The 9,919-nt window shown below is 43.3% G+C and overlaps 1 protein-coding gene across 2 annotated transcripts; it reads left to right on the plus strand.

The window, feature by feature from the left end:
* The first annotated feature begins 483 nt into the window (after positions 1 to 483).
* Positions 484 to 9,877, plus strand: sltm (SAFB-like, transcription modulator). 2 transcript variants are annotated; one of them, XM_040169290.2, is made up of 20 exons: positions 484 to 747; positions 2,033 to 2,120; positions 2,206 to 2,261; positions 2,631 to 2,658; positions 3,852 to 4,566; positions 5,122 to 5,165; positions 5,271 to 5,377; positions 5,482 to 5,631; positions 5,742 to 5,854; positions 5,926 to 6,086; positions 6,167 to 6,267; positions 6,365 to 6,421; positions 6,518 to 6,663; positions 6,754 to 6,934; positions 7,367 to 7,491; positions 7,752 to 7,925; positions 8,133 to 8,444; positions 8,540 to 8,696; positions 8,924 to 9,078; positions 9,181 to 9,877. In XM_040169290.2, the coding sequence occupies exons 1-20, from the start codon at positions 589 to 591 to the stop codon at positions 9,290 to 9,292; spliced, it is 3,141 nt and encodes a 1,046-aa protein (XP_040025224.2). In that variant the 5' UTR covers positions 484 to 588; the 3' UTR covers positions 9,293 to 9,877. The 2 variants fall into 2 exon arrangements, with proteins under 2 accessions (XP_040025224.2, XP_077940948.1); XM_078084822.1 differs by having other exon boundaries at positions 541 to 747; positions 7,752 to 7,916.
* Positions 9,878 to 9,919: the final 42 nt, after the last annotated feature.

The raw sequence follows: 9,919 nt of genomic DNA on the forward strand, positions 1-9,919 counted from the left end.
TGAGATATTTTATATTGCGTAAAGAGTAACAGGATTTTATTATCCTTTTAGAGAGATTATTCAATTCCATTACTGATTACTGATTTCTGGTGTCGGACTTACTCTTAAAAAGAAAAATGATACAGATTTCACTTCAAACATGGAAACGAAGAAGATTTGAGGAACCGGATTCTGTCTCAACTGAAAATAAATAGATAAACTGCTGGTGCTCCGTTTATATATGGTTAGGTGAATGGATTCTGACAATAGGAGTGTCAGTTTAACCAAGTAAAAACGCCCAAACACAAATGTTGACGTAGCTTAAAAAAGGATTAATCGTGTGGTTTTTAAGATCTAAAACCCACACGATTGACAATGTGCAGATGAAGGGCTACAAAAAAGCAAATACAGTTCAGAACAATTCATTGGAACTAACGTGCCTTTGAATTAAATGGACGGCAGACTATTCTGGCCCTGCAATACAAAACGTTTTCAATATGTCAATGCATCCACTGGCTCCCCCACTACAGTAGGCAGCTTTGCGGCGTTTTATGACGCAAACATAAAGACACGAAGAAGAAGCGCGGATTAACGGTCTTGCGTCTGCGCATGCGCCGGTGTCGGGGAGGTAAAATGGCGACGGGTGCCATTTCCATGGAATCGAAAAAAATAACAGAACTAAGAGTTGTGGATCTGAAATCCGAGCTCAAACGGAGGAATTTGGACACGTCTGGTGTTAAGAGCGTTCTTCTCGCACGATTAAGACAGGTAACCAGAAAAATAAGCCAATTTGTGCAAGGAAGGAAGGAAGGGGGGTTGCGGCGCTGCTAAAGCTAACGTTAGCTAGCATTAGCGTTGTGACCGATTTACAGCTAACTTAAGTCAGGTTAGTCCTTTTAAATAAATGTCCGCTGGCTGTTTAGTTCTGTCAGTGTGACTACAGCCCGGGTAAACATCTCTGTCAAAAAGGGAAATGTCAGCTAGCGCTAACTCCAGCTTGAATGGGTGCTATAAGGCTAACATTCAGCTGTGAGAGGAGGAGGCACAACAGACCTGCAAGGCCCGTGTAGGTTCCTCGGAAACAACCCGTGAGACCCGAAGAGTCTCAGTTTATCACTTTTACCACTAAGAGATTTCACTTGATAAACGTCAGCTGTTTGAATGAAGTGTCGTTAACTTAACGTTAATTGTTACGTTAGCAACGTGCAGGACCGTGCACATGCTCACTGCGCCTTTAAAAAAAACGTCGGAAGACAAGCAGCTTAGTTTGTCAACTCTAATTTGTTAGGTTGATCCGGATGAAGTAGGGTTTTGTTGAATCTGTGGTATAAATACATATTTGCAATATTCATCCGATGACCCTTTTAATTTATTTAGATATGATTGATTAATACCAACTTGATAAATATACATTTTTTCAAAACTCGCTTTGTTGTCAATTTAGAATGAACACATTTTTGGGCTTAACAGGTCTAAACTAACTTTATTACACTGTTTTGGATTATCAGAGCTTGAAAAGACTTTAATTTAGTTAGTTTAATTTAGGTTTAATCCTAAAATATTAGTCTATTACAGTCGAACTGAAGGTATCATAACCTTCACAATAGAGTTGAAATAGCGTTGGGTTTGGATAACATTTCATTGAATTGTTTGTATTAAATCTACATTTTTTTGGGGTAGGACAGACTGAGACCTGAAAATCTAACTTAATTCTATCCTTGAAGGAGCATGTTTTTTAGGATCCACCCTTCTCTTCAAAATAATTTGCGTCAAGATCTGTAGTTCAGTTTCTGCCTGATCAAAAGGCAGAAAGAGTTCATTACATTTTTGAGGGCTGCTGTTTTCTTATTGGTCATTACTTTTCTCCACAAGACTGTGATGAATAAACAAACTTAACCACGGTTAAATCCAATCTCGATTTAGTTTTTTATTTTCACACTTATTTGTGTCACAGTTCGGTCTTCCTGGCACATGAGTTTGCAATTAACTGGATGTTGTGTCTTGGTGAAAAACTGCTGAATCGTCATTTTGTTTGAATTCTATCGTTTTATAGGCTCTTGAGGATGAAAATGGTGACACAGAAAATATTGAAATCCAGCTTTCAACTGAAGCATCAAATCGCAAAAGTGGGAAAGCTAAAGGTAACCTTGCTTTTGATTCATTAAAGGCATCGGGTGGCTAAGCAATACCATATTCATTTTTTAAAATATATTTTTTCCCCGTCAGGGAGGCGGGTGGATTCTGATGCGGACACAACGGGAGAAGAAGATGCGCTGTCCAAGGTGAATGACGTACATTTCTGTGGCATGGAGATTTCTCTATTTAGCTGTTTGTAGAGATGAACCAAGTTTTCCCGCCCGATTTCATTTGAACACAAAACGGTTAACTTACTTCAAAGATACGCTTGGCTATATTTAACCCTTAACTGATTTCAAAACTATGAGTTCAGTTCACACTGGTTGAAACTTCCGTAAATTATCAGGAAAGTAAATTAGCCACCGTATTGTCAAGCAATTTAAAACTACCGTGTGTATAGACAGTGAGTGAGCGTTAAAAATGAGAAGCGTTGGAAAGTGTTAACATTTCCATTATGGCCTGTTTGTTGAAGTAAGTACATATTTGTTGGCTTACCTCAGTGTTTTCTCTCCTAGGAAACTGAAGAATATGAATCTGAAAAGGGTATGTACAACATGCTGGTGTTCTTATTCGCAGCGCTAACATGAGGTCACCTCTTCTTTACAGCTTGCATTTATGATGAAATGACCTCCCGGTAGAATGCATCCCCCACATCTAGTGGTATTTCATGCTTCTGCTAGCAACTGTACTCTATAGGTCAGTTGTGCTTTGAAAAGAACAATGCATATATTTTTTTTACGTTCCGTTGGTTTAAATATGGCATTCAACTTCCCACATTGCCCACGGAGACTTAAGAGGTATGGTTCAGACAAGTTGAGATTTTATTATGTACATTGAATTGGAACAAGCTAGAACTCGAGGATCCTCGCACTTTCCTTCTGACATTTTGATGTCCAATTGGCCGGTTTGAATTCGTCACTACACTCGCCTCAGGAATCAGACGCCTCATTACACATTTTGTGAGGCCGCTGAATGAAGCCGGGATTTGGGTAGCTCAAGGACGACTAAACGCCGCCACTTTGTCAAGATGCTGAAGTCTCGAGTGAGGAGGCAACCGAAAGATCAAAAGACTTCATGCATTGCAGGCAACATCCAGGAAAATTGTATACGTTCCTGCCGGCTGACTGCAGCCCCTGCATGACGTGTGCAGTGAAGAGATACACACACACACCGAGGCTCTGTACGGAAAGGACCGACGTTTGTGACCAAAGGGAGGACTTTTTCTGCACGGCTCTCCACAGTTGACCATCAACGAAGCCGGTTGCTCTTTATGATGAAAGATGCATTTTAAGAGCGCTCTGAAAATCTACTAATCAAACCCTGCTGATGATTTTTGAAGAAACCTCAGAAGACATGACTTTACGTGGACAGATCAGCCGCGGATGTATTTTGCACAAAGAAAACTCAAAGGATGAACTGATGAGTTGGTCTGCCTCATTTGAGCTTGGTCACGAGATTCCTACCAGGACATCTGCCACGCGTTGTAGGAAGCATCTGGAATTGACCGTTTAGTATGAATTAGGGCTGAAGTACTTAACGTGTTTCAAGAAATGAAGAGCACTGAATCCTCCCCTCTCCTCGGAATCCGTGTTTTGTGTCGTCCTGTGGTGACTCTGCCCTCGATGACCATTAACACTAAATGTGCTTTCTATTCTACTTTTTTAGGTCAATTTACATGCGACATGTCAATGCTAAAAGTTGTGTTTTGCCATGTTTATCCTTGTTAAATCCCTCAGATGTAACTGATACAGATGATGGTACTCGTGAAAAGTCTAAGCCTGCACCCTGTGAGGACAGCCTTGCTCAGCCTGAGGCTGAGGCACTGGCTGAGGCTAAACCAGAGTCAGAAGCCGTGGCGGCTGAAGCAGATTCAGAGCCTGAGCCAGCGATGGATGCTGATCCTGAGGTGGATGCTGAACCTGAGCCAGAGGAGGATGCCGAGTCTGAGGCCGACCCAGAGGGCGATGCCGAGTCTGAGGTTGACCCAGAGGAGGATGCCGAGTCTGAGGCCGACCCAGATGAGGGCACCAATCCCGAGATTGACGGAGAGGCCGAGCCCGAGCTGGAGACCGAACTGGCTGAGATGGATGCTGAAGCCATGAATTCCTCTAAAGAAGCAGAGGACGACCACCTATCCGTCTCAATCCCAAATGATGATGCCATCACCCTAGATGTTGATGGTGATGATCTCCTGGAAACAGGTAAACATGTGAAACTTCCAGATCCAGAGGCCGAGAGGGGCATTGATGAGCCAAACTCCTCTGCTGAGAGGACCCCAGATGATGACATGATGCTGGAAGAGACCGAGGGCCACAGAGATGATGGGTCCAGGAGCGATCCCTCGAAGAAAGACGGCAGAGAGGGCCTGAAGAAAGCCGAAATGGGAGACAAAGAAAAGGATTCTGGGAAGAAAGGCCCCTCCACTACTGGGGCATCAGGTCAAGCAAAGAGGTTTGTCTTTCTATGTCAGTTATTCAAGTCCAGCTCACTAAGAACGCAACATTGTGGGTAGCCTCAAGATTTTTCTGCCATAAGGAAAATGTTCACTGGTGTTCCAATTCCTGCCAATTACTACTGATTTATTTTTCTGAAGTTGGTTAAATTTTGATATCAACCAGCAGCTGAGAAAACACCTCTTGATTTGTTACTTTGGCCTTTGCAGCAGTTTTAAAGCCATTTCCAGTTTCTACAACATTGTAAAAGAGCGTTAGTACCCTCGATGGCAGTGTCTTTTTCTTTTCTTTTTTTTCTTATTTTTGATTCACTGAAGTTGAACAAACTTCCGAAGATTTCATTGGTCCAGGGGGAAAAAAATTGGCTGTCAACCTGACCCATCTCACCACTGGAAAAGCAATGAAGCCTTTGAGACTTCGGTTCGATCCATGCCTTGCCCACAGGATTTTTTTTACTGAACAGTATATAATATGGTGTTTTAATTCCACTAGATGTATTTGGTTTTATTTACACTCACTCATTTTACACTTGTTACAATATTTGCGTTTGTAGCTCTTCAAGAGACCGAGAGGGGAAAGCTGGCAAAGATGAGAAGGGTAAGAATTAGGTTCACGTCTTAAAAATACAGAATCCAAACTCATTTTATTCAACTTTGTGCAGTATTTGTTATAGCCAAATGTGTTTTGGAAAACGTCTATCAGGAGTCGTCAGCAGCAGCAACAGCTCTTCTCGTAACATATGGGTGAGCGGCCTGTCTTCAAACACCAAAGCAGCTGTCCTCAAGAACCTGTTTGGCAAATATGGAAAGGTAATCAACGTGTGCCCTTTTAATTTTAATAGACCCAAAACTGTGGCTTTTCCTGTGTTTTAATGTCCAGTGTCAAAGAAAATGTTTCAATTGCTTGCCAACAGGTTTTGAGTGCCAAAGTGGTTACAAATGCTCGCAGTCCTGGATCAAAGTGTTACGGCCTGGTGACCATGTCTTCCAGCACGGAGGTGACGCGGTGCGTCTCCCACCTCGACTGTACAGAGCTCCACGGACAGCAGATATTTGTTGAAAGGGTGAGTGAAGAAGCAGATGTACGGTCAAAATGCAACGCAATCCTTTTTCTTTATGGCAAAACATTTGGCCCCAAGTCATTTGTATTTCACTGCTTCCATTTTTTTTTCAGGCCAAAAATGATCCGTTCAAAAAGGAGAGCTCAAAGAAGGAAGCTGAGGACAAAGCAAGTTTCACCAAATCATGTGATAAGCGCAGCTCTACGGGGGTGAAACTGACCAACAAGTGGGTGACGGAAGAAGATGAATTATATGTTGATTAAATGCACATTTAACATTTTGTTCTCTTATGTTTAGAGCACAGCCATCTTACAAAAAAGAGGATAAGAAATTGGATAAACTCCCAGAAAAGGACAAAGACTTGTCCAAGAAACAGGATGCTAGAAGTGGGAAATCTGAGTCCGTTTCATCCAACTCTGGGCAAGATTCTTTCAAGAGAGATGACCGAAAATATGGCCGTAGGTTTTGCCACGCATTTCTGATTTAGAGTATATTTCCGTACATCTGTCCTTTGTGAATGTTATTGTTGTTTTTCTAGGGATGAAGAGTCCAGGCAAGATGGTCGTCCTACATCATCCCAAAGCAGACTATAATTTTGGCAAAATGAGACCTTTTAGGAGGGGACGGTATTTTGAAAAAGTAAGACCGTTTATTATTCTCACATTTTTTTTCTCACTTATTCTCATAAGTATTTTTTTAATTCCCTAAATAATAATACTACATATTTTTTCCTCAGCCGTTCGTCAACATGAATATTCAAAGGAGGCCAAAATGGTTGATTCCTCCTGAAGAGGTACAAACTCATGATGACTTTGCGGCTTTAAGAATCGGCTTTTAACACGTCTGACCTTTTTTAGAGCGTTTGAATTTTTATTTTCCCCTCTCCCAGTTAGAGATGATGAGATTCAAACCGCGACCTTTTATGAACAAGGGGGAAGAACAGGACATCCTCCCCTTTGAAAAGATGAAGGAGCAACGGATGCGTGAACGAGTGGCTCGTATTGAACGCGTTCGAAGAGCCGTGGAGTTGCGCAGGTAGACCGCTTAAGCTCACGACTTTGAAATTGTAGTTTGTTTTTAATGTAATGTCTAATAGTTAAATGAGTTTTTTTATTTGATTTTTAGACGGCGGGAAATTGCAGAACAAGAACGCAGGGAGCGGGAGAGCGTCCGGCTAATAAGGGAGCGGGAAGAACGGGAGAACCTGCTCCGGGAGCGTCAAAGGCTCGAGATGGAAAGACAGAAACTGGAGAGGGAGCGCTTGGAGAGGGAGAGGCTCGAGAGGGAGAGAATCCGTATAGAGCAGGTACAGAGAGGCTGCCCTGTACGGGGTCATGTGGGGGCGGGGCTTAAGTAGGATAACCGTGTACTACGCACTATGAGTAAAAGGTGTGCTGCATTAATTATCTTCTACACTTAAGTTTAATCAAGTTTGTTTTTTTAATTAAGTGTAGATTTGGAGAAATTATATGTATATTCATATATGAATCAAGATTTAAATGCTAGTTTAAATTGTCCATCTCGGGAATGAAGGATTATGTCTAACCGTCCTTTCAAGGACGAAGGTGATAGCAAGACCAGGTCAACTAGTGGCTTGTTTTTAAATGCATCTATTGCTTTCAGGAAGTATATGAAACCGCTCTTATTGATATTCTTACTCGTTCGAAAATGATGGTTTCTCGGTCATTGTTACGTTTATATATATATATATACACATTTTTTTTTTTACCTCATTCAGGAACGGCGCAAAGAGGCAGAGCGCATGGCGCGTGAACGCGAGGAGCTGCGAAGGCAGCAAGAGCAGCTCCGTTATGAGCAAGAAAAGAGAAACAACCTCAAAAGGGGCCGTGAAGCGGAACATGGGTATTTATAAGATTCAAAAATGTCTTTGTTTCCCTGCTAAATGGCAGCGATGGAGGTTTTTCCAGGAGAAATTCAGGCCAACTTATAAACCTTTTTTTAAAGCTCAGCCAATTTTCTAGTTAAAGGTTCTTCATGCTATGTTCAAAGTAATAATTAATTAATAATAAAGCAGCCAACAACAATTTGCTAAGTGAAAATATGGTGGAATAGTCGAGTAGAGAATGAAATCAAAGATCTCAACGAGGTATTTCATGTTTCAGCCGGAGAGACGATTCGTACTGGAATGGCAACAAGAAGATGCAGCCTGAGCCCGACGTCCGCTTGAACCAAGGCTCCAACTACAACCGGCAGCAGAACCGCTTTTCAAGCTTCACTCCCCGAGAGAGGGGCCGCTTTCCAGAGACTGCCGCCGAGCAGCCAAACACGTACGACAGGTACTGGTGACGCTAAAGGAAATGAGGGAGTCAGTCTTTTGACAATTACAAAAGAAACTACAATGCACGTTTTTATGCATTCTCCCAAATAATAATGTTGCTCTTCATATCCATGCCTGGAATATTATAATGACGTGATGACATTTCCGACTTTTTGGTTTGTGTGTGTGATGTCACTGATCCCGTTCTGGTCCTCCCGTTTGCAAGGCGTAACCGGTTTGACGGTGAGCCCGAGGCAAAGAAGAGTCGCCCCGCTCCTCACAGAGAGACCTCTGGCTTCGAGCGCTACCCTAAGAGCTTTGAGACGGTCCGCCGGGCTGAGCCGGCTGCTCCTCCACGCGCCGAACTCCGGGACACCGACCGCAGGGACAGAGACGAGCGCCGGCCCGTGCCGATGCACGATCGGCCGATGGGAGCCAGGGCCGCGATGCACGGCATGTCGCACAACCGCTCGCCCAGGGACGGGGGCCATGGATGGAAGAACGACGGTGGCATGAATGCCAACAAGGGAGACATACGGTGAAAAATACAGTGCAGTTCGTCAGCGTCGTCTGTCGACCGTCGCCCAACAAACTGGGAAGCTAATTCATTATTTTTAAATCTCTCGCCTGCAGTAACGCTGCGTTGACCAGAGGACCTATGCGCATGCGTGCGGAGCGATCGGGCAGAGATGGTCCAGGCCCGGTTCTTAGAGGAGGCGCCTCGGCAAACCGCGGCAGGAGCAGCTTTAATGATCGGAGCGGAGGGAGGCCCATGGTGATGAGTGATCAGGTCAGATATAATATAGGCAGACTTTCAGTATTGTCTTTTTTGGGGGGGGGGGGGAAAGTTAACTATTTTCAAGGCTTTAGCGAGTCAGCTAGTTCTGAAATCTGCTCCATCATCTGTTCAAGCTGGAGTTATTAAAAACTCCTATGTTGGTCCGGTAAATTCAGTCCCATACACCCTATTTGATATTTGCATTTAACACTTCAGATTCCGATCTTGTGTCTCTGCAGTCCTTCAGCTCTGGGCGGCAGGTCGTGGTGGAGCGTCACAGCAGGGATCAGGGACTGAGGAAGGAGTGGCACGGTGCATCGAGCTCCCAGGGTGGGGCCTTCCCTGATAATCGCAGAATGGGAGACAGCCGAGGCAGCATGATGGCTCCTTCGAGGTAAGCCAAACTTAAAATGAAGTGATGGCCAGTGAATAGTATGTGTGTCCCTCCCTCTTTTCTCAGCCTTCTTACATTAGTGCTGTGTTTCTTTTTGTGCAGTCACTCTTCGTCTGGAATGAACCGCATTGTACAGATCAGCAGCAACTCCATCCCCGGTGGTGGCAACGTGGGTGGATTCAAGCCCTTCAAAGGAACGCCGCGTCAGTTTTAGCTGCATCCAAATTCTGCCACTTTAAAGCACCTGGAAATGGAAAGACTTTTGGGAACTCTTTATTTTTAGAATATCACCTGTTTTAGGTGGCACATTTGTAGCCATGAGGTTGATAACGCTATTTTATCTTGTATAGAAAGTGTTTACCCTGATGTAAGTTTTTCCTGGCAGTTCCGTTGTTACTGTTAAACAACCCGGAGTACGTTTTACTTAACATTTAGGAGAATATTGTACAGCCCCAGGTCTTTAACAAGTTTTGAAGTAATGTTATGAACTTCTCCTCTGAGTGTTATATGTATATTTTCAACGGCATAGTTTCCCTCTCAGTGGTCCTGTGATGTCTTTGTTTTAGTGTGTTCGAGTGCATTGAAATGATCATTCACTCATTTGGATTTTTTTCTCTGTGAGGAAACGGATGACAGAGTATTTTCTTTTTTTTGAGGGGGGGGAAGAAAGTCGTACTTTGTGGATGTTTTGTAAAAAGTAGATTTGCTAAAACAATGTCAAACTGTAGAAAACTCTTACAGGTCATAGGTCGACTTGCATACAGGTCCGTGTCCGAAATAAAATTTGACTTTCAAATCAGTTTACTGCTGAGCTGTGTGCCTTCTTCAACGCGCCGTCACA

This window comes from Gasterosteus aculeatus, chromosome 12 (genome assembly GCF_964276395.1).
Source record: "Gasterosteus aculeatus chromosome 12, fGasAcu3.hap1.1, whole genome shotgun sequence".
Lineage (NCBI taxonomy): Eukaryota > Metazoa > Chordata > Actinopteri > Perciformes > Gasterosteidae > Gasterosteus > Gasterosteus aculeatus.

Excerpts from the sequence above, each read along its gene's own strand:
- sltm (XM_040169290.2), top strand. The coding sequence starts at position 589 with ATGCGCCGGTGTCGGGGAGGTAAAATGGCGACGGGTGCCATTTCCATG. Across the intron at positions 4,567-5,121 it reads GCATCAGGTCAAGCAAAGAG|CTCTTCAAGAGACCGAGAGG; the intron begins GTTTGTCTTTCT and ends TTGCGTTTGTAG. Across the intron at positions 6,087-6,166 it reads AGATGACCGAAAATATGGCC|GGATGAAGAGTCCAGGCAAG; the intron begins GTAGGTTTTGCC and ends TTGTTTTTCTAG.